General features: G+C 40.3%; 1 protein-coding gene across 10 annotated transcripts in view; it reads left to right on the forward strand.

Annotated features, from left to right (window-relative positions):
• Kif27 (kinesin family member 27) overlaps positions 1-25,005 on the forward strand; it is a 111,441-nt gene that overhangs the window by 30,064 nt on the left and 56,372 nt on the right. For all 10 annotated transcript variants that reach the window (XR_008215660.1, XM_052727511.1, XM_052727512.1 and 7 more), the window contains 3 exons: positions 11,783-11,989; positions 14,851-15,020; positions 15,784-15,887. Coding sequence is in view for 9 of the 10 variants with exons in the window: in XM_052727511.1 (XP_052583471.1) it covers positions 11,783-11,989; positions 14,851-15,020; positions 15,784-15,887 (481 nt within the window). In the remaining variant the exon portion in view is untranslated. The remainder of the gene's footprint in view (positions 1-11,782; positions 11,990-14,850; positions 15,021-15,783; positions 15,888-25,005) is intronic.

Here is a 25,005-nt window from a genome sequence, read left to right on the forward strand (position 1 = left end):
TTTTTCTTATTATCCAATGTCTCTCTGCAGCTGTTGTTCGTTTCTCATTGGCATTAAGAAAATTCAAAGTTAACAGAGCATTATGCAGTCTGTTTCTGGGGGTTTTTGTTACCCCTTTCTGTTTATTTAGCATATCCTTTAGAGTTCTGTTTGATCTTTTTATAACTGCTTGACCTGTAGGATTATGTGGTATGCCTGTAATATGCTTTATATTGTAATAAGCAAAAAACTGTTTCATTTTAACAGAGACATATGATGGAGCATTATCAGTTTTGATTTGTGCAGGTATACCCATGATGGCCATAACTTCGAGCAAATGAGTGATTACAGAATCAGCTTTTTCAGAACTCAAAGCAGTTGCCCACTGAAATCCTGAATAAGTATCGATAGTGTGGTGTACATATTTCAGTTTTCCAAATTCTGCAAAGTGAAACACGTCCATCTGCCAGATTTCATTCCTTTGAGTACCTTTTGGGTTACATCCAGCTGGTAATGGCGTTTGATTGTAGAAGGAACAAGTAGGACATTTCTTTACTATTTCTTTGGCTTGTTGCCAGGTTATGGAAAAATCCTTTTTTAAACCTTTACTATTGACATGATGTTTTTTATGAAATTCTGAGGCCTCCAGCACATTTCCTATTAATAATTTATCAATCTCATCATTGCCTTGTGCTAGAGGGCCTGGCAGACCAGTATGGGATCGAATGTGAGTTATATATAAAGGATGACTCCTTTTCCTGATTGTATCTTGTAATTGAATAAATAGTGAAGTTAATTCTGAAGCATCAGGGATAAATTCTGCAGTTTCAATATGTAATACTACTCCTTCAGCATACTGAGAGTCAGTTACTATGTTGAGAGGTTCTGAAAAATCCATTAATACCAACAGAATAGCATACAATTCTGATTTTTGAACTGAATTATAAGGACTTTGAACCACTTTACTTAAATTTTCTGATTTGTAACCTGCCTTTCCTTGTTTGTTGGCATCTGTATAAAATGTACGAACTCCAGATATGGGTTTTTCCCATATAATTCGAGGCAAGATCCAATCAGCTCTCTTTATAAGATCAATTCTATCGCTTTTGGGATATTTGCTGTTAATTTCTCCCAAAAAATTACTGCAAGCTCTTTGCCAAGGTTCACTTTCTGTCCATAATTTTTCAATATCCTCCTTAGTTAAAGGTACGACAATTTCTGCTGGGTCTATTCCTGCTAATTAACGAAGTCTCAATTTTCCTTTCCAAATCAAGTCAGAGATTTTTTCCACATAAGTTTTTAATTTTTTATTTGGTTTATTTGGTAAAAATATCCATTCTAATATAATATCTTCCCTCTGCATTAATATTCCTGTAGGAGAATGCCTAGAAGGTAAAATAACCAAAATGCAATCCAGCTTTGGATCAATACGATCCACGTGCCCTTCATGTACTTTCTTTTCTACCAAGGCCAATTCTTTCTCAGCTTCAGGTGATAATTCTCTTGGACTATTTAAGTCCTTGTCACCTTCTAAGGTTTTGAACAAATTATGCAGTTCATCATTTTTTACCCCAACAATAGTTCTTAGATGAGAAATATCTCCAAATAATCTTTGAAAGTCATTAAGAGTCTGTAGTCTGTCTCTCCTAATTTGCACCTTTTGGGGTCTAATTTTTTGTAGCTCTATTTTATATCCTAAATAATTAATAGAATCTCCTCTTTGTATCTTTTCAGGAGCAATTTGTAATCCCCAGCAAGGCAAAATTTTCTTTACTTCTTCAAACATTCTTTCTAAAGTATCTGCATTTGAGTCAGCTAGTAAAATATCATCCATATAATGATAAATTATAGATTTAGGAAATTTTTTACTTATCACTTCCAATGGCTGTTGTACTAAATATTGGCACAGAGTTGGGCTATTCAACATTCCTTGTGGGAGGACTCTCCATTGAAATCTTTTAACTGGTTGAGAATTATTGTAAGTAGGCACTGTGAAAGCAAATCTTTCTCTGTCTTTTTCTTGTAAGGGTATTGAAAAGAAACAGTCTTTTAAATCAATAACTATGAGAGGCCATCCTTTTGGTAACAGAGTAGGCAAAGGAATTCCAGATTGTAGAGAGCCCATTGGCTGAATTACTTTGTTAATTGCTCTAAGGTCTGTTACCATTCTCCATTTACCAGATTTCTTCTTAATAACAAATACAGGAGAATTCCAAGGGCTGGTTGATTCTTCAATATGCTGAGCATTTAACTGTTCTTCTACCAGCTCTTCTAAAGCCTGGAGTTTCTCTGTTGTTAAAGGCCATTGCTGGACCCATACAGGCTTGTCTGTTAACCATTTTAAAGGTAGAGCTGTTGATGTCTTTGGAAGATCATCAGTTGTTGTGCCCTGTTCTTGTATAATATGGATGGCTGGTGACCACTCAGAATAATGCCTTCTAATATTTCTCTCAGAAACATGTGCTAGTTTATGATTTGTTTCTGAGATTGGAGGGATGTTAATCTGAATATTCCATTGTTGTAACAAGTCTTGACCCCACAGGTTCATAGCTATGTTAGCCACATATGGTTTTAATTTTGCTCTCTGTCCTTCTGGACCTATACATTCGAGCCATCTTGCACTCTGTTTCACCTGAGATAATGTCCCAATTCCTAACAGTTGAATGTTTACCTCCTGAAGAGGCCAAGTTGGATGCCAAAATTCTGGTGCAATTATGGTAACGTCCGCACCTGTGTCTACCAGACCAGACAACAAAACACCATTTATTTTTATCGATAATTTTGGTCTTTGTTCATTAATAGAAGTTTGCCAAAAAATTTTCTTTATGTTTTCTCCTGAATTTTCTATTCTCTCTGTTTCATCATCCTGACCAGCATGACTTATTCCAATAGGCATTTGGTTATTTAATTGCTCTGAGTAGGAGTTTCCTCTACGACTGCAGGAAAGGTTTGAACTGGATTTGCTATTGGGGCCTGCCTGAGGCCCCTCTGGGAGTTTCCCAAAGACTGAGGCAAAGGATTACCCTGTCTGTCCCTTGTTGATCTACACTCATTGGTCCAGTGTTTTCCCTTACCACACCTTCTGCATACTCCAGAAGGAAGGGGCAGTCTGTTGCCATTGTTCCTTGAAGAAACATTGTTTCTAGGAATGACCTGTTTACAGTCCCTTTTCAAATGTCCTTGCTTTCCACATCCAAAACATCTAACATTCCTCAAACCTCTTGAAATTGCTTCTCCTACCCACGTATCATCATGCTCATGAGCTTCAACATTAACCGTGTCTCTAATCCAGTCTTCCAAAGGTGCAGATCTTGCCTTTAATGGCCTGATTATTGTTTTGCATGCTGCATTCGCATTCTCAAAGGCCAAAGTTTCAATTATTATCTTACTAGCTTCTGAATCCGGGACCATTCTCTTTACTGCTGAAGCCAGTCTTTGTAAAAAATCTGTGAAAGATTCTTTTGGGCCTTGTACAACCTTTGTAAATGACTCAGTTTTTTTTCCTGGTTCCTCAACTCTGTCCCATGCATTCAAGGCTGCTGTTCGACATAAAATTAGGGTTTGGACATCATATAAACATTGTGCTTGTGCTGAAGCATATTGACCTTCTCCAATAAGCTGATCCTGGCAGACTTGTATTCCTTTATCCCTCCACTGTTTTTCTATGTTTTTAGCTTCATCCTTGAACCAAGTTAGCCACTGAAGCCTTTGACAGGGTTCAAGAACAGCTTGTGCCAGCTCCCGCCAATCCTGTGGTACAATCCTATTATATGTTGACCAAGAGTTTAACATTTGCTTTACATATGGGGAATGCATGCCATAAGATACTATTGCCTCCTTAAACCTTCGTAAATCTAACATTTCAATTGGAGCCCAAATATTTTGTGTAGTCATTTGATCAGGCAACTGCTGTACGGTTACTGGACAAACTAAGGGTGACTGTGTGAAAACAGGCTTTCTTTCTGTAACCCTATGATCCAATCTTGAAGCAACTTCACTGTTAGTTTCTTCTGTCTGAGTTTTTACAGGTTTATCAAGTTTTTCTAAAGCTGTCATCCTGGCACTTAAATTGACTATCTTTTTAAATAGTAAAATGAGAATAAGCATAGTAATAAAATGCATAATTCGGTCAACATTAATCTTCTCATATAGCTGTTCCATTGTCAGACTGTCTAAAATTGCAAACAAAGCCCAATTTTCTTCCAATGAACACAGAAAACCCATTTTTTTTAAATGTGGAAAAAAATTTCTCTTTTAAATAGTTTCCTTTAAAATATTCGATATGTTAAGTGACTTACCAAGTCCTCGTAGAACAGTACCAATCCGAGGGAATTTCAAAACAGCCTCCTAGTGTCCGAGGTGTGAATCCAGAGAGAGAGAGAGAGAGAGAGAACACGCAAGAACCGTAGCCACAAGTTCTGCCTAAGAACTTGAATCCAGCCACGTGTTCCCGCTTGAGCCTAGCCAAGCCTTGGCTCTGGCTACCTTAAGCTCCAACCACGTGCGTTGGCTTTACAGGCAGGGGCCCTGTTCGGCAGGGCAGGTGTAGCTAGAGTTTTCCTGACTGGCCCACAGTCAGGACAAATCTCTGTCACCCGCCAGTCCCGCAGCCTCTCAGACCCAACCAAGTAAACACAGAGACTTATATTGCTTACAAACTGTATGGCCGTGGCAGGCTTCTTGCTAACTGTTCTTACAGCTTAAATTAATCCATTTCCATTAATCTATACCTTGCCACATGGCTCGTGGCTTACCAGCATCTTCACATGCTGTTTCTCATCGTGGCGGCTGGCAGTGTCTCTCTGACTCAGTCTTCCACTTCCTAGCTTTATTCTCCTCCTTGTCCCGCCTACACTTCCTGCCTAGCCAATGGCCAATCAGTGTTTTATTTATTGACTAATTAGCAACACATTTGCCATACAGAACATCCCACAGCACTTCCCCCTTTTTTTTTCAAAAAGGAAGGTTTTAACCTTAACAAAGTAAAATTACATATAATTTGGGAATTTGGGCGTAGCTTCTCTTACTACTTCCTGCTGGAGGGGGGCGCTGTATCTTATGGGGAAACAAAGAAAATTTTAGAATTATGGAATAGTCCATGAGGCTGTATCGTCTGAGCCAGTTGCCTTCAAACCATTCTGGATGTTGGATCATCTGGGCTATGGTGTCATCGGAGACCTTTCAGGCGGTCTTGGCTGGTCAAACCTGATGTATCTTAATCTTGAACAAATCCATAGCCTCTGGCTTTCTGAAGGAACAAAAGCAGAGTCTCCTTTCCAAAGTAACATATCCTTATATCCAAATTTTGAAGTCAAGGTACCTTTAAAATATACATTTTGGCATAACTCAACAGCTTTTACAATCAAATGTTTGTCTGCAGTTAAAAGTGCCAAAGACAACACAATGCAGATTCTCTGTGTAATATCCATTTTTACGTGGCTTATTTTTTATACTACCTTTACTGTCTCTTTAAAGACTTTATTTTTTAAAACTATATATCTGTTTATATAACTGTATATATCACCCTATATCACTTTTTTTGTCTCTTTCAAGCCTACGTATATTTTACACACATTGTAAACTATTACATCTGTCTTATTGTGAATCTATTGCTTTAAGCTGCAGCAGCTGTGGCTGCTGGCTCCGCCCACCTCAGCTTCCCAACATGGCTACGTTTACCGCCAGCTCTGGGAGCTCTCGTGGGTCTATGCTTTTAGCCAAGCAGTGTGTAGCCCAGAAACCTCTTTTTTGTTTTGTACTAGCAAAGGCTAAATCCACCACACAGCTTAATGTGCCACTTGTAGAGGCCTCATTCCCGCCATACTGCAGGTCGAGCACACACACCAGAAACCCACAAGTAGCTCAAACCAGCAGCTGCCGCTCATTTGAAAGAGACAATTAGGAAGCTGTTTTTAGCTCCGTTTTACAATCTTTTTTCTCAGTTTTTAGGTGGAAACTCTTGCCACCACGTTGGACGCCATTTGTAGCTAGAGTTTTCCTGACTGGCCCACAGTCAGGACAAATCTCTGTCACCCGCCAGTCCCGCAGCCTCTCAGACCCAACCAAGTAAACACAGAGACTTATATTGCTTACAAACTGTATGGCCGTGGCAGGCTTCTTACTAACTGTTCTTACAGCTTAAATTAATCCATTTCCATTAATCTATACCTTGCCACATGGCTCGTGGCTTACCAGCATCTTCACATGCTGTTTCTCATCGTGGCGGCTGGCAGTGTCTCTCTGACTCAGTCTTCCACTTCCTAGCTTTATTCTCCTCCTTGTCCCGCCTACACTTCCTGCCTAGCCAATGGCCAATCAGTGTTTTATTTATTGACTAATTAGCAACACATTTGCCATACAGAACATCCCACAGCAGGCAGGCCTGAATTGTCTGTAGCACCGGCTTTAAGCAAGTAGCTCAAAGTTAGTCCGGCCTGAGGCCAAGCCGACCTGGGCCCGGGCTAGGGAGCCAGCCGCCCTGGCGGAAACGGGACCTGCCGGCCGCCCTGGCGGGAGACCGGACCTGCCGGCCGCCCTGGCGGGAGGCCGGACCTGCTGCCAAGCCAAGTTAATTGGTTTTTAATGGATTCTTGTCACGTTGGGCGCCAAATGTAGATGTAACCAACGGTCTTATCAAATAAGAAACACAGAGCCAATTCAGAGAAGAAAACCAAGAGGTCAGAGCTAAGAGCCTCACCCTTCCTGATTCAGGGATCCTATCCAGCCAAGAGAGCTCTCCGAAAAGGACCTACTTCCTGTGTGTCTGTCTTTAAAGTCTTCTGTTCTGCCTTCTCATTGGTTGTAAACCCAAACATGTGACTGCCTCGTCACTGCCTGAATGTACTGCCCTCCAGGTCCTTAAAGGCATGCGCCACCGCCGCCACGCACTTGCTATGACTCTAATAACTCTGACCCCCAGACAACTTTATTTATTAACATACAATTAAAATCACATTTCAGTATAAGTAAAATACCACCACAGAAATGGCTCAGCCATTAGAGGCTAAGCTCACAACCAAAAATATAAAAATAAGATCATATTGGAGGTGGAAAGATGGCACATTAGTTAAGAGTGCTTACTACTCTTGCAGAAGATATGGGTTTGGTTCCCAGCACCCACGTCAGGGAGCTCACAACTGCCTATAATTCCAGTTCCAGGAGATCTGACACCTTCTAGCCTCCACAGGCACCTGCATGCACAGTACCTAAACTCATGCAGGTACACATATATGCATATAAATCTTAAAAAGATCACATTATCTACAAACAGAACTAATTTGATCTTCTTTTCGCCTTTAAAAATTTTTTATTTAAATTTTTTTTACAATTTTGTATAGGTATAGAATGTATTGTGATAATATTCAATGTTCATCACTCTCTCACTCCTTTCCCACTCTTCCTCACAACTAGCCTCCTCTCTCTCTCTCTCTCTCTCTCTCTCTCTCTCTCTCTCTCTCTCTCTCTCTCTGTTGTGTTTGTGGCTTTAACATGACATAGGGTCCAGAATATGATATTTCATAGTGTTCCTCCTTTCCATTCTCTGGCTCTTGTAATCTTTTTAACCCCTCATCTGTGATGTTTCCTGAGCCTTGGAGGGAATGATAAAGATGTGATGTTTAGGGCTGAGAGCTCAGCAATCACTAATTCACTTTGCCAGTTGTGAGCCTCTGCATTGACTGTCATCTTCTGCAAAAAGAAGCTAATATTTAGAAGATAGTGTTGTCCATTTAGCAGAGCATCAGTAGTATATTCTCTCCCAAGGCCGTTAACCTCCCCAGCTATAAGCTGTTGACCAAGTTTACAATACTAAGTACAGATCTCTTCCTGTGGAATGGGTCTCAAATCCAATAGTGAAGCAACTGGTTAACACCAAAACATGCCTGCCTGGAAAGTCAGCCTGTAGCACAAATGAATGGTTCACAGCCGGGAAAGATAGTGTTGCCTTTTCTCCCTTAGCAGTATGCACAGTGCCTTGTGGCACTGTGAGAACTAGGCCACAGGGGTGAAGCTTCCGGTTCAGTTCAGCTTGATTTCTCTGTTTTGCAGCCAAAGTGTGGTGCCTTCAGCTTTAGGTTCTTCATTTAGTTTTGGTGAGTAACCAAGAACAGCAGTGTAGATGTAACCAACCATCTTATTAAATAAGAAACGCAGAGCCAATTCAGATAAGAAAGCCAAGAGGTCAGAACTAAGAGCCTTACCCTTCCTGCTTCAGCCAAGAGAGTTCTCCGAAAGGGGAGCTACTTCCTGTCTGTTCGTCTTTATATAGACTGTCTGTTCTGCCTTCTTATTGGTTGTAAACCCAAACATATGACTGCCTCGTCATTGCCTGTATGTACAGCCCTCCAGGTCCTCTATGGTATTGAGATTAAATGTGTGTCTCCAATGTTGGCTGTATCCTTGAACACACAGAGATCTACCTAGCTCTACCTACCAAGTGTTGGGATTAAAGGTGTGCACCACCACCGCCTGGCCCTTGCTATGGCTCTAATAGCTCTGACCCCTGGGCAACTTTATTAACATACAATTAAAATCACATTTCAGTACAAATAAAATACCACCATACAGCAGCAATGAGCTGTATCATGGAGAACCCTCAGAGGACTCACAGCAAGGAGTCCAGTATTGCCCAAGGATATTTACTTAAAGATCCATGGCTTCTGGGGGCAACAGCTTCACCTCTGCATGGCACTTCCTCCGTTCAAGCTTCTTAGATTCCATTTTTAGTTAGTTTATACAGTAGGTTTCCATACATCCTTACTTTGGTTGACCCTTTCTCCAACCTTCCCTTATCCCCATCTCTGTACCCTCATCCCTCTTTCAATCTTTCAGCCCCTAATATTCTGCCCTCTACTTTATAGCAGATGTTTTTGCTCTTCCCATTCCCATGAAGAACTTACCTTCTTGTCCACCTCTAATGGATCTTTCTTGCTACTTGGCCTGTGCAAGTATTCATTCCAGCTGGAACATATTGACTCTGAAGGTTTTGAAGTTACAATCCACATATAAGAATGTCTAGAATTTGTTTTACTGGGCCTGGGTTACCTGATTCATAGTCTTTTCCAATTGCATCCATTTTCCTGAAAAAGCTCACTTTTCCTTTCAGCCAATTGTGTATATGCATCACATTTTATTATCCATTCATTAGTTAATGGGAGTGTAGGATGCTTCTTTTTCCTAGGTATTGTGAACAGAGTCACAGTGAACCTGGATATGAAAGTATCTCTGTCCTGTAGTATAGATTTTTCTTGATAAACACCCAGGAGAGGTAGAGCTGGGCCATATGGGAGTTGTACTGTAACCTTAGATACCTCCACCCTGATGCTCCCAACAGTAAGAGTTGCCCTTCTCCCCACGTTCTTGCCACCATTGCTGTCTTTTTATTTTCCTTTACATTTATTTACCCCCTCCCCCAATGTATATGTGTGTACTTCTGGAGATCAGAGGATAACTTACTGGAGTTGTTTTTTTCCTTCCACCATGTGTGTCCTGGGGATCAAACTTGAGTCATTAGGATTGGCAACAAACATCCTTAACTTTTAACTGTCTTGCCATCACTTTTGGTTTCTGGTAGCCATGGTGACTTAGGGTAAGCTGCTATCTCAAAGTAGTTTTAGTTTTCACTTTCTTGATGATGACAAGTGATGTTAGCAACCTGATACAGGGCCTCATGAATGCTAGGCAAGCACTCTGTACATTTGTGCATGAATCCCCAGCTTCTTCTCTTCATCTCTCCCTTCCCTTTACACACACACACACACACACACACACACACACACACACACACACACACACACACAGAGAGAGAGAGAGAGAGAGAGAGAGAGAGAGAGAGAGAGAGAGAGAGAGAGAGAGTGTGTGTGTATGTGCATGCATATTACTGGAAACTGAACCTAAAGCCTCATGCATGCTAAATAAACACTCTACTACTGAGCTATAGTCCTCAATATTCTTTTTATTTTATTAAATTATGTATTTTATGTGTATAGGTGTTTTGTTTCCATGTATGTCTGCATACGAGAAGAGGGCATCAGACCCCAGGAGAATACAGTTATAGACTGTTGTAAGCTGCCATCTGGGCACTGGGGATGGAACTTGGGTCCTCTGAAGAATAGCCACTGTTCTTAACTGCTGAGCCATCTCTCTAGCCCCTTACCTTTTATTTTGAGCCGTGACTTTATTATATCATCAAGGTTGATCTTGAACTCATTTATAGCCCAGAAAGGCATTGCACTTAGAATCAGTCTTCCTGTCTGTTTCCTACACCACCAGATCCAGCTATCTCTAGTCCTTTCATTGTTTGTTTTTGAGACAGAATCTCACTCTGTAGCCCTGGCTAACCTGAAACTTGCTGTGTAGACCAGGCTTGTCTCCAACTCACAGAAATCTACCTGCCTCTGCCTTTCAAGTGTTGGGATTAAAGGCATGAGCCACTACTCCCAGCCCTAATATTGTATAGTTCAATGATCCTACAAGGTAATTTTAAAATAAAATTATATTTTATTATTCTGTATCAACTCAATGAAATCTTAGGTGTTTTCTCCCTAATTAAACTTCTTAGTATATGTGAAGTTAAGATGAATGACATTTTTTTTTTGTTTATCTATTTATTTTGCTTTTGAGATCAGATCACATAGTGTGAGGCTGGCTTCGAACTTGTGATCCTGGTTCCTCCTCTTTCTCAGATTGCAGGTCCCACCACACCTAGCAATCTCTTGCTTTGGTTGTTTGAGACTGGGTCTCATGTAGCCTGGACTGGCCTCACACTCATTGCATAGTCAAGGATGACCTTGAACTTGTGTTTCCCCCTACCAGGTGTTGGGATTATAGGCATGAGCTACTATGCCCACTTTATGTGGCACTGGGATTGAATCCAGGGCTTTGTATGTGCTGGGGGAAGTTCTATCACTAAGCCACATCCCCAGCCTTGTCTGATAAGTTTTTGTTTACATACTTTCTGTGTTTTTGTTGTTTTTTTTAAGACAGGGTCTCATGTAGCTATGGCTGACCTGAAATTTGCTGTGTAGACTAGGCTGGCCTCAAACTCACAGATATCCAGCTACCTCTCTGCCTGCAGAATACAGGGACTAAAAATAGGTGGCACCAGTGGTGCACTTTCTGTGCTTCTGAGACAAATATTGAAGTTAGAGCTTTCTGCATTGGCCATGCTTCAAACCCAAACTGTCCACAGACCAGAGACACACTCATGTCATATCCATTCTGCCTTTAAGTTCCAAATCTGCTCTGTCCCAGGACTGTTGGTTCACTGTCTCCTGTCTGTGTGTGTTCTGGGCTTCCTTTGTCACAGAGAGTTTCACTTGCTAAATTTACGATTTGCTGTCTCCTTAGCTGTAATCTCCTATGTGTAATACTTTTTCTGCTTCTCAGCTTTGTCTAGAACATCTTGTATTTCAGCCAGAAAGTTCAAACTTTTATAAAAATAGCTAATTAAGTAGACGGTTAGAATCACAGTGTCAGATTATCCAATTACAGTTAATGGAACATTATTATTCTGTAGTATTTTCTTTGCCTATTTTTGCTTACTATTCAGTAGGTTTCTATGGGTTAGGGATGTAGCTCAATGGTAGGGCCCTTGCCTAGTGTGCACAAGGCCCTGGGTTTGATGTCAGCACTGAAGAAGAAAACATTCTCAGCTCTTAGAGTAGTACAGTTACTGATGGATACCAGAGGGAAGTGGTGAGGTGCCATTTAGGCAGTTGTAATTTTGGCCAGTGTAACTTATTTCTTATCATGATTACACATATACTAAGGTTCTCTGTTTCTCAATTATCTCTCTTCTGAAAAGAATGAAAAGATAATAGAACAGCAACTTCTTGTGGATCAGCTGAGTGAAGAACTCGCAAAATTTAACCTGTCAGTGACGTCTTCAGTTAAGGAAAATTGTGGAGACGGGCCTGATGCCAGGATCTCTGAAAAGAGACCTCACACGGTACCATTTGATAGTCACGGGGGACATCATGTTTACATCCCAGCAAGGCAGGATTCCAAGCAGGTGAGTCAGGTGTTAGCATCAACCCTCCTTTTTTTTTTCCTTTTCTTTTCTTTTCCTTTTTTTTTTTTTTTTTTGGTTTTTTGAGACAGGGTTTCTCTGTGTAGTTTTGGTGCCTGTCCTGGATCTCGCTCTGTAGACCAGGCTGGCCTCGAACTCACAGATATCTGCTTGGCTCTGCCTCCTAAGTGCTGGGATTAAAGGTGTGCACCACTGCCGCTGCCCGGCTCCTGCTTAGATCTTAAAGTTATTTGTAATATCAGAGTATTTGTAAAGTCTTGGGAGTTTTTTTTTTTTTTCTTTTGGTTTCATGGACACTCTGTATGTGTATTTCCTTTTAAACATGTTTTAAGATAAAAGTTAGTAAATAGGGCTGGAGAGATGGCTCAGAGGTTAAGAGCACTGCTTGCTCTTCCAAAGGTCCTGAGTTCAATTCCCAGCAACCACATGGTGGCTCACAACCATCTGTAATGAAATCTGGTGCCCTCTTCTGGCCTGCAGGGATATGTGCAGACAGAACACTGTATACATAACAAGTAAATAAATCTTTAAAAAAAAAAGTAAATAAGAGGATGCCTATGTAAGAGGTTTAGGGGGAATGCTGAGTGAAAGTAACAGCTGCATCTCCTGCTGTATTTTCAGACACGATTAAGGTTGATGGTGTCATGGTATTGTCCCTGTAACTTCTCACAGTGGAACGAGGCTAGGCAGTGGTTTTTGCTTGTTTGTTTGATCTAATTTATCCGTCTTTGTTTTCAAAGTTAAACTTTTGTATCATTTGGCATTATCAAGTTGACAGTCAAGATGGCATAAACATCACATGAAACTTAGTTTTAATTTTTATTTGTAAAGATGTAGGTAGCAAATATGTGTCCATGTAGATTAATTATCTTTTTAAATTTTATCTTATGTGTATGGGTATGTGCATCATATGCTTGCCTGGTGCTCATGGGCTGGAAGAGGACGTCAGATCCCCTTGAACTGGAGTTGTGGAACTGGTTGTGAGCTGCCATGCAGGTGCTGGGAGCCAAATCTGGGTCCTATGCAATAGCAGCCAGTGCTCTTAACCACTGAGCATCTCCCCAGCCCCAGCCCCAGTGTAGATTTATCTTGAATAAAACACAAAAAAATTTACTGTGGAGATCTAATTATCTGATTGAGTTTTTGTTTCTACTTACTAATTTCAGGAATGGAAATGACTTGTTTGAAATCTGTATAGTAAGTTAATCAGTAGGATAAGAAATAGGTGAAGCAGCAAGGTGTGCGTAGGGGATGGACTTTGTGTTAGATGTGACTAAACCTAAGTGATCTCAGGTTCCTTAGGGAAGCGTGGGGACCCCAAAGGAGTGTACAGATTTTGTAAGAGTGTGACTCTGACGCTGCTGCTGCATTGCATCCTTACCACACACCCATGGTATCTGTTATGTCCCAGGCTCAGGTGACCATGCCCAGCATAGCACTGCCCCACTGTATCCTCACGCTGTATCCACAGTACCTCTGTTATGTCCCAGGCTTGGGTGCTTCAGGGTTGGTAAGACAAATGTTATCTTATCTGTAAGCTTTTCAGGTTTAAGTGCTAGGGCTTTGTATTTTAAACCATTGTAATTATTCATTTCAGTTTTGCTTTGGGAAGCTGCTGACTTCTCTGTGGTCAAATATGGCTAATTTCCATGGACTATTATAGAAGAATATTAGGCTTCTGAATCACTGTGACCAAATATCTAAGAAAAGCAACTTCATATGGGGAAGCTTTATTTGGGCTTACAGGTTCCAGGGCTTTAGTCCTTGATTGCTTGGCTTCCTGTTTCCAGGCCCATTGTGAGGCAGGATATCATGGACTCAGGAGCATGTGATAGGAAAGCTTTATTGCCTCAGTGGCTGCAAAACAGAGAGAAGGGAACCGTAGGGAAGGGCCAAGGTACCCTCTCTCATGCCTCAATCCTTGGAACTGGGAGGTGGCCACTTAGAACACTTTACTCCCTTTCCACCTCCTTGTTGACAGTCTCACCAGGTGACCAACCACAGGAATGCAAAAATCAAATGTAAGAGAACCAGTGCCAAGTACACACTTTTGGAATGAAATGCATGAGGGCTCTACTGTCAGCTAATTGAATTTTTAAATTAATTTATTATTTGAAGTCACCCTGTTGTTTAGTTATTGAGAAGTGATGGACGAGGAAACATTTGGAAATAGAATCTAGAACAAAAGTATAAAAGCAGTTTCTACTCCACCATTGTTTCCAGGATCAGTTTTTGAGCACTTAGAGTATGTTTACAGTAGAAACATAATAGTGAAGATTCCTAGCTGGCCCATAAAATTTGTTTATTGTGTGATGTACATTAAATGTATGATTTGGAGCATTAATTCAGTGATTTCTATCCTCTGTGTGTATCAAGGATTTATGGCTGTTCTGGTTTCCAGGTTTGAAATATTATCATAGCAGGGAGTGTGTATTGATGTGAGATTTGCCCTGTGTTGGAATTGGGGTGCAGGAGCTGTGCATCCTGTGGCAGCCCCACACTTCCCCAAGAGCTTTGAACTGGGACACTTGGGTTTTGAACATTTTTGCTGGGGAGCATGAGCTATGCCAGACAGCAGGGATTTTATCATTGGCTTTATTTTTGAATACTATTCTCCATAAAACCATCACTGAAAATAGAACTTTATAGTACCTGAAAGAAATTTGTGTCTGTGAAGCATAATAGTATTGTAGAATTAACTTTGATGTTTGCAGAGAGCGTATTTTCAGTGACTGGCTACCTAAGAGTACTTACCTATATTCCCTCAAAAACATTTTGAGTCCTAGAATAAAAGTTGGCTTAAAGAATCACCTCTTTTGTTGTTGGGTGGGGTCACTTGCAAGGTTTACTCCAGTCCTCCTATATACTCTCTGGATCAAGTATTCGCTGGGTTCCGGACTCGAAGCCAGATGCTCATGGGTCACTTAGAAGAACAAGACGAAGTTGTCCACTGCCAGTTTTCTGACAACAGCGATGATGAAGAGTCAGAGCGCCAAGATAAACCTAGAACTAGGTATGTTGTCTAGAGACCCCTTTAGTGACCATTGTTATAATTGTTGATGGTTTCATTCATTGTAGTGTCTTTTTCATTTAGTAAAGCAGTGGGTAGTTTCTGCTAAATCTTATTTAGTAAGAAAATAGTGTTTGAATAGAAGTAATTTTTTAATTTTTTTTTTTTTTTTGGTTTTTCTAGACAGGGTTTGTCTGTGTAGCTTTGCGCCCTTCCTGGAACTCACTCTGTAGCCCAGGCTGGCCTAGAACTCACGGAGATCCGCCTGCCTCTGCCTCCCAAGTGCTAGGATTAAAGGCGTGTGCCTTTTAATTTTTTAAAATTTATTTACTTTATTGTTTTATGTGTATGAGTATTTTGCCTGCATGTCTGTCTTTATACCACCTGCCTGGTACCCAAGGAGGCCAGAAGAGGGCTTCAGATTCCCTAGACTGGAGTTACTGATGGTTGTTAGCAGCTGTGTGGGTGCTGGGAATTGAGCCTGGATCCTCTGCAAGAGCAACAAGGACTCTTAACCTCTGAGCCACTAGACTTAAGCATTCAGAGATTTTTTTTTATTTCTGTATTCTGCTACAATGGCTGCAAATGGTAGATCCAAAATGGGGTAATCTCTGTATTTTAAAGAATACTAGTAAAATGTGCCTGTTCCGTACAATTACCTTTTTAAAACATTCTGTTACCTTTTGGAGGATCTAATTTGAGAGCCTAGGATATGCTAACAAGGAAGTTGCCTTTAATCCTAATCTTTTACAATGTTCTCTTTTAGATCTAGAAGTCACTCATGGGTCAAAAAGCCAGGCTCTGCTTGCTCTCTTGTTGAATTAAGTGATCCTCAGGATGAAGCCCATAAGTCCCATCTGGGAAATGGAGGTGGGTGTCTTTCTCAGACTGTGCAGACATGGTGGTGTTCTCCGTGGTCAGTTAGAAGCACCAGGCACTCGGGGCCAGTAGGTCCAGAGCTCTCTGTGCTTGTGGGGCTACTTGCATGTTCTCAGTCAGCCTCTGTCTTTTCAAGATAGTTACTCTGTAATTTTTTTATTTTTGGTTTTTGGAGACAGGGTTTCTCTGTGTATCCCTGGCTGCCTGGAACTCACTGTATAGACCAGGCTGGCCTCGAACTCAGAGGTCCACCTGCTTTCTGCCTCCGGAGTACTGGGATTAAAGGCGTGCGCCACCACACCTGGCTTTCCTTAATTTTTGAAAACATGGGTGTACTAGTACGTCTGAAATCTCAGCACTCAGGCTCCTCGAGGAGGAGGGTTAAGAGTTTGAAGTAAGGGCTGGAGAGATGGCTCAGAGGATAAGAGCACTGACTGCTCCTCCAGAGGTCCTGAGTTCAATTCCCAGCAACCACATGGTGGCTCACAACCATCTGTAATGAGATCTGGTGCCCTCTTCTGGCCTGCAGTCATACATGCTGTATACATAACAAATAAATAAATCTTAAAAAAAAAAAAAAGAGTTTGAAGTAACCCTGGATTACTTAATGAGCCCCTATCTCAAAACAAAAACAGAAAAGGATTCTACCAACCAGTTCTGTCTGGAGACATAAACTCTTCAGAACAGAAGTTTAAATCCAGACTTGCTCTGATCTGTGCTGTACTACTGATTACCCTGAAGTGTACTATAAGCAGTCTGCCAGGAGTCTGTCCACTTGGCATTCTATTAGTGATCCATCATGCCTTGAAGCCTAATTAGTGTCCTAGCAATGTTTTAGAAGGAATTGGTAGAATTTTTTATGCATCAAACAGCAATATTAAAAACAGTTATATAATGTGTGTGTGTGTGTGTGTGTGTGTGTGTACACGTGTGTGTATAAAAACAGTAATAAAGAAAAAGAAACCATGAATTTGAGAGGCAGTGGCAGGGGCATGGAAGAGGTTGAAGTAAAGAAGGGGAAGGGGAGGAATATGTAATTATATTTTAATTAAAATTTTAAAAAATGAAAATTTATGTAGCAAAAATACTAATAGGATTCTTTTTAAAACCCTAGTGTCTGTATTTGGGTATGTAAACACAAGCACAAATACTTGTGGAGGTCAGAAGTGTCAAATCCTCCGGAGCTGAAGTTACAATCATGAACCTGCAGGGCGGTTACCCACCAACCCCACAGTTCCCCAGAGTTTTCTTGAGTGTGAGCAGCAGGAAATATTAGATAAAAGGATCTAGATTGTTGAGATAAACAGATTGAAAATAAAGGATAGCCTCGAGAGGGCCTGAAACCTATTCCAAGGAGCCCAACTGTCTCTGCCAAGTGGGTGGAGCAAAAGACCTCCCCCGCCCCCAGCACAGCCAAGTGCAGACCAACTCAGATACCTGCACTCAGGCCCATGGTCCAATCCTCCTCTCTATGAGGACCTGCTGAGTAAAGCCATGAGGAACCTGAAAATGGTCTCCCACAGGTCCCCCTTTCTTAATATATAAAAAATAACTCATTATTCAGCAATCTCCATAGCTGTTACACCTCCCAGTATGGGAGTAGAGGATGATAAAGATGGCATTTCTTTTTTGGATTAGGTCCAAGGTGACTACAGCAGTCTTAGCTGCCTCAAGCCCTTTCTAAACCAAAAACTTATTGCAATCACAAACTTAAAGAATCCCTTAGCTTCATCATTACCATTAACAGGTTAAAATAAATATTGCTATACATAGTCACAATTCTCCCAATCTTACAACTCAAAGCAAACTCTTAACAGAACCATTTGAATTAACATAAATGGTGCTATATATAGTTAACAATTTTCTCAGTCTTACAACTTTAACTCTTAATAGAATCATTTGAATTTTCTTGCTAAGAAAACATAGGAAAAACTTCTGATGTTTACACAAGCTTAAATATTTCCTTAACTTCAAACCAGGGTGCATTAATATCAATAGGTTAACATAATTTCTGCAAACATACATTCAACCTTAATTTACTCATAATTCCTCCTTTTCTTTATAAACTTTTTTGAACAAAACCTCGAACCTAGTTAGAAAAACCCAAACTTACACAATTCCTACAAACCCATATTGAAATGCAATATTCTCAATCTAACCATTAACACTTTGAAAAGTTTTAGTAAAACATCCAAAAGCAGTTTCTTAATAAAACTCTTTACACTTTAATCTCTTAGTATATCCATTTGCATTTCTTACTAAAAACATTAATCCACTCAAATAACAATTTTTTAAATTAAATAGAGTAAGGAATATTAACTCTCCCTTTTCTTTATAATTTAAGCAAAATCTCAAGCCTAGTTAGAAAACCCAAACTTTTCTGTTTAAACAGTTCCATTTGTAACACAAAACCAGTTCCATAAGTAATTCCATTTTTTTTTTTTTTTTGGTTTTTTTTTTTTCGAGACAGGGTTTCTCTGTGTAGCTTTGCGCCTTTCCTGGGACTCACGTGGTAGCCCAGGCTGGCCTCGAACTCACAGAGATCCGCCTGGCTCTGCCTCCCGAGTGCTGGGATTAAAGGCGTGCGCCACCACCGCCCGGCAGTAATTCCATTTTTACATAAACAGTTCCATAAAACAGTTCCATTTTTAACACAAAACAATTCATGAATCACCAGTTAATAAAGCATATATACATATACAAAACTGCATCTTGAGTCTAGGTAGAAACAATAAATTTCTTCATTTAAACAGTTCAATTTTCAACACAAATTCCAGAAAACAGTTCCTAGGTCACCACTATAAGTAAATTCAAAATTATCCCATTGCAATGAAATCACTGTTGTTCATTTCATTTCTTAAGTCATTCATAAATTCTGGTAGTAGCCTTCCAAATATGAAGAATTCCATAACAAAGATCTTTTTGTAGTTTTATCTCATTTTTTTAAGTTCAAAAAGTTCAAAAAAAGTAAATTCTGGTATTAGACTTTCACTTCCAAATATGAAGAGACATTTTACAACCAAAACTTTTTGCAGTTAACAATTTTAGTTCCAACAAGCATCTCTGCAACTTTCATTCTCAAGTCAGAGACCTTCTTAGTTACAGTAATATTTTAAACTGCACTGTTTTTTGCTGTTAGCTCAGGTTTTTCTGTGTTGCATTGATTTTTCATAGATCTCAGCTACAGATGCCTTGTTGCGCTGGTTCGGGCATCCACCATTCTTAGCTTCTTAGCAGCTTTTGGAGCTTTTGAAACCACTCAGACTTCCTGCTTTGCAGTCTCCTAGAACACTACTGTATCTCAGGTTCTTTCACCATGTACATTAAGCATAGACTCACACTTAACATTTACACTTTTTTACAAACTCACGTATCTTGCAAAGCATTTAGACTCACATTCAACATTTACACTTTTTCACAAACTCACATATAACAAATTCTGCTTATTTATACTCCTTAAGGAAACTATAGAACTACTTTAGCAAATATATTTCTTATTTACTTCTTGTATTCGTCTTTTACAACTATCATCTTTACTTCTTACAAGCTTATTACTACATGTCTTAAAGAAATTCTATTAATCTATTTTACACACTTATACTATTGAGGAAACTCTAGGACTACCATTAGCATATATTTCTTACAAGCTTATATTCTTTAGCATATATCTAACTTAGGAAACACCTAAAGATTTCTTAACACTTAGAGATTTAACATTTTCTAACAAGACAGAATAATTTTCTACTTCTTACTCTTAATTATTATCACTATCTCTATTAGAAAGATTCTCTTAACTAGACAAAAAACGCAAATCATTTCTAAAGTTCAGAGCTTATAGACAGCTTTAATAGTTCTGAGAGTTCTTTTGAAAGGATTAATGGCTTTAACTCTAGAATTTAGTGAGTGTTGCTAAACAGTACTTTATGTATTTCAGATCCTTTATAACAACTCTATTAAGAGCTATGTTAGTTTACAGCAAACCCAAAAGAAAGAAAAAAGAGAAGAAAAACCCAGTAAGGAATATTGTGTTTCTGAATTGCTTAGCTGTCTAAATTGGAGTCAGGTTCCAGACCTGCAGCTTTCAACAGGTCTGAAAACATTGCAGAAACTTAGTTACAATTGTCTCAAACTCCTCAGCAGTCTGGAAGCCTCTTTATCCTCCTACCATCCCCAGACTGCAAGATGGAACCTTAACAGCAAGAAAATTGATTTAGTTGCTTTTTATACAATTTTCCCCCTTAATTTTAAAGCTGTATTTTCCATGAGTTTCTGATAGGTTTTTATTAGCCCAATATTTTCACCAAAACTACTACTATTCAAAGGAGTCAAGAACATAGATTTCTTTCATGAAACATATCCTTCGTTAGCTTACTGAGGAAAAGAATTTTCAGGATTTAGTATTTTCACTTCATTACGTTTAAACCCTTGATGTTATTGTTGTTAGCAGCTGTGATATTTAGCATTGATTTTTTTATAAGGAACTTTCAGGTGAAGCAACTCTTATTTCATAAGACAGCTAGATTTTCTAGTTTGTTCCCATCTATGAAGCAGTCATTTCTTTTTGAATGTCTGTTTCCTTGTCTCCTTATTAGATTTGCAAAGGAATTATTCATTGCAGGTTGTTTGTTCAAAAGGCAAAGAACTTTTATTTTCCCATAAGTTTCTTCATATCTAAAACAATGTTCAGTTTATGGACTGCTTTCTCATGCTTTCTGAAGGATTGTTTGCTCTTGAAGGTAGCTTTTTGTCATCCAACTACTGTAAAAACTTTGCACAGCTATTAGGGTAAGTAAGGCATTTTACTAACGGAGCCCCAAACTGCCAAGCTCCTAGTTCCGTATCCTTTCCATTTTTCATTGGAACTGACATTTAACAAACTCTTAGACGATTTTCCATCTTCTTCTTTTAAAAGCTGTATTTTAAGTTTACTATGAATGTCTTTTTGAGCTGAAAAGTTCTTCCAGGCACTGTCGCGGTCTTTGGTGGAAAAACTACCTTTCCCAGAATTCATTTCTCTTATATTAGTTCGCTGTTATGAGCTAGCTTATGGACTCCATTTCCCATAGTTCTTTTCAGGTCTGAGAGTCAACTGGTTCTCTTTTACTGGGCTTACTTTAGAAGTTTTTGCTTTTGCAATGGGAGATTTGAACAACGTTTTACATTTTCAGCTATGGGACATTGAGAGATTTCTGGTCTCTCCTCAGCTGACTTTAACAGGTGTTTCTCCTTCATCAGACACTGGACCCAAATCAGAACTGCACACTTTGGCGGGCATTCCTTTTACCAACTTCCCTCCGGGCTTGTGTTTGCCTTAGCCAGTCAGTAAAAAACAAAAACATTTACAGCAGAGCTTTTACATAGCTCCTTCAGAGAGATTTTCTCCCACTGATAGGTCTTTATGTCATTTTGCTTTTTCCTCTGCACCAGATGCAGAGCTTCATATCTCAGGCTGCGGCTCTGCTCCTCTGCTAGCTGCCTTTGGAGGTAGGGGCTCTCCCCCCCCTACCCCCCCATCCCCCAATCTGCCTCAAATTCTAGCAGCTTTCATTTTCTGGGGAGAAATTTGTTCCTTCTCTGCTTCTTCAGAGTCTCCCTGACAGTACCCAGTCTGGTTTCAGTTTACTCCCTCTGCCTCAGAAACAGTTTCCCAATGTCACAGTGGCAGCTTTTCTGCTTCTGAAGGTAGGGGCTTTAGTCCATCTCTATTTTCAGGGTCTGTGTGGTTTGTGTACAGATTGAAAATCAAGCTTCTGCTTTTCTAACAAGGGAGGGTTTTGTTCCCCCAAGCTCGAATTTACAACAGGTGTTTTGCCTCATCAGGCCTTCACCTGACCCAGTCCCCCAATGGGTTGCATTTATTTGTGCACTCAAGGACAGAGCTTATGCCTAAGGCAATCACCCCTTAGGGCTACACTCCCTCAACCTCCCCGGGAGTCAGTTGAAACAAAGGTTTCTTCATAAAGATGCTTTCTCTGATAGAAAAGAAAGCTTTACTTCTGGATAGTTCTCCCTTTTGCCCTGGCTGGGCTCTTTCCCTAGACAGCTTCCTGACTAGGCAGCACAACTGCTTCAGACACAGTTCAGGTTTATTGCTTTCCCAGAATAGTCTTTTCTGATAGGAAAGCTTTTCTTAGGTTTCTTTTTGCAGCTGTGGACCTATCAACCCGGGACTTGTAGGAAAGCGGGCAGCTATGCTGTTCCTGCTGGCTTTAGCTTTGTTAGTTCATTAGTTGTCGTCCCCCTCCCCGCTCTGTCCTGCACCTTCCTGCCTCAGCTCTGCACTCCAGGAAGTTGTTCACAACTGCACGAAATCTAGTATCCCTGAAATGCACTCAAACTTGGATTTACTAGCTAGTTGCTTCTCAGTTGTTGGTTAGAAGCGAGGATACAATGCTTAACAGAGTTGGCATTGCTTCAGGGGATCTTTGTGTTAGGACATTTAGGAGCACCTTTTCATTCTGAAACGCTCACTCAGAAACAAAACCCTTGATGCCTCAGCTCAGCTGTAACTGAAAAGCTTGGCTTTTTTGCTTTTCTCAGGTAGTTTCTTTCCTGTTTGGCTCTCTGTAGCTCCTCACTTTGACCCACTGTCTTTTACTAGCTTGAAGAGGCAAAGCTTAGAGCTTTTTAGGAACTCCATCCCTGCCTCCTGCTTTGCAGGGAGGATTTTTCTGGCTTGAAAGACAGAATTTAGAGAGGTTTTGCTGTCTTAAGAGGTTTGTTGTTTTCCCCTAGAGACAATCACCTATGTTTCCCATACTAGTATCCTCAGGTGATTCTAATTTTTCCTTCTGAGAGAGAGTTCTTTAATTTTTAATTTTAAGAGCTTTTAGTTTGAGAAAGATTAAGGTGTTTTAGAGAGGTTTTTTTTCCCCCAAATTTTCCAAGAAAAGCTTTTTAATTTAAGAGAAAGATTTTTCCCCCCAAGAGAAAGACCAACTTTTCCCAAAACTTCTGAACTTTAAACTTTTTGGCTTCTTACACCCGAATTTTTGCCTCAGGGAGAAATCACTTTCTCCTGCCGGTTGGATTTAGCATTTCAGCTGTCCCCAGGTCAAAAGCTTCCAGAGGAAACTTTTTTCTTTCTTTTTTCTGCTCGATAAACTCAAAGAAGAGCTTTTTTTTTTTTTTTTTTTGGTTTTTCGAGACAGGGTTTCTCTGTGTAGCTTTGTGCCTTTCCTGGAACTCGCTTTGGAGACCAGGCTGGCCTCGAACTCACAGAGATCCACCTGGCTCTGCCTCCCAAGTGCTGGGATTAAAGGCGTGCGCCACCACCGCCCGGTGAGCTTTTTTAATACCTGTAAAGCTCAAAGATTTTTTTTCCTCCCAGTTTGCATTCATAGCCCCCAAAGTTAGAAAATTGAAGAGTTTTTTCTGTCTAGCTGCCTTACTTATCTTGAATAAATTTTTTCTACATGATCTTATACTTCTAAGTTTTTCCTACACGATATTGCTACACTCTAATTCCTTATTTTTCACAGATAGAAATTGAGAAAGGGATAGAAGATAGAAATTTTTGATAGAAGAGATTTTTGCACTGTAGCATCGGACATCCTTCCAGTCCAGTCCGTTTTTCCTTTACTCTCAAGGATAAAACACCCTGCCCCTTATTAATACACACACACACACACACACACACACACACACACACACACACACACACACACACACACACACATATATATATATATATATATATATATTCCATAACACCGGACACGCCTGAAAGGTTTACAACAAGCCCCCACGGTCGGGCGTGTTCGCATATGCCTGGTGGACACTTCCGCCTAGCCAGGTCCAGGTCAGGATAGCCATTTCCGGGTCAGGGCATCTCGCGTTCCATTGGTTACGTAGGCGCGCAACGTGGCCATGTGATCTACGCACTTGCGTGTAGTAGTGACACTGATCTGTCCACGCCCAGCCTTTAAAATCCGGCGCCATGTTCCCGGTTCCTCCTCCTCCTCCACACACGTGCTTCCTGCAGGCCTGTTTATTCTCTGTCCCTTTACCTTTAATAAAACTCTTGTTAGCGGATTCTGTCGTGTTTCGTGACATTTCCTTGCAGGGTAAGAACACAGTGCAGCCGAAAAACTAACAACGCCTTTTTTTTTTTTCCACTGGCAGGGCCTAACTCGCACTTTAGCCAAAAACTCTGTAGTAAAACTATTATTTTCCTTTGTCTTTAGTCCCTATTACTTTGTCTTTAGTCCCTGTTCATTTATCTTTAGTCCCTCTTCATTTGTCTTTAGTCCCTATTTTTTTTTTTCTTTTTTCTTTACTCCCCTGTTCATGGTACCATTCTGCAGGGCGTTTACCCACCAACCCCAGAGTTTCCCAGAGTTTTCTTGAGTGTGAGCAGCAGGAAATATTAGATAGAAGGATCTAGATTGTTGAGATAAACAGAGAAAATAAAGGATAGCCTCGAGAGGGCCTGGAACCTATTCCAAGGAGCCCAACTGTCTCTGCCCCAGGGTATTTATAGAGATGCCAAGTGGGTGGAGCAAAAGACCTCCCCCGCCCCCAGCACAGCCAAGTGCAGACCAACTCAGACACCTGCACTCAGGCCCATGGTCCAATCCTCCTCTCTATGAGGACCTGATGAGTAAAGCCATGAGGAACCTGAAAACGGGCTCCCACATGAACCACCAATGTGAATGCTGGAAACCAAACTCAGGTCCTCTGAAAGTGCTTTTAGCTTCTGAGCCATTTCTCCAGCTACCCTAATAAGCTATTTTCGCTTCTCTTTTTGAATTGTAAGTGGGTTAGTACACAAAAAGTAAGATTATAGAGAATTTAACATAAAAAGTATCAAATTGTGAAAATAACATCTTTCAAAGAGCCTATGCTAATAAATACATACCAAAGTCAGACTATAAATAAAACTAATGATAATTTTAAAATGTCAAAATAGTAAAGACAAGTGCTAGTCAAGTACCCATCCTTGAGTTATTTGTTACTGGTCTACAGTCACAAAGGAAACTCAGACCAAAATGTACATGAGTGCATGCACTAGTTCCTTCCTTGAAAATCTGGTGATGAATATGAAGTAACCAAACAAAAGCAGTGTGCTTTGCATTCTGCTCAGGACATTGACATACTCTACTGGAAC

This window comes from Peromyscus californicus, unplaced genomic scaffold (assembly GCF_007827085.1).
Source record: "Peromyscus californicus insignis strain IS unplaced genomic scaffold, ASM782708v3 Scaffold_8__1_contigs__length_139910024, whole genome shotgun sequence".
Classification (NCBI taxonomy): Eukaryota; Metazoa; Chordata; class Mammalia; order Rodentia; family Cricetidae; genus Peromyscus; species Peromyscus californicus.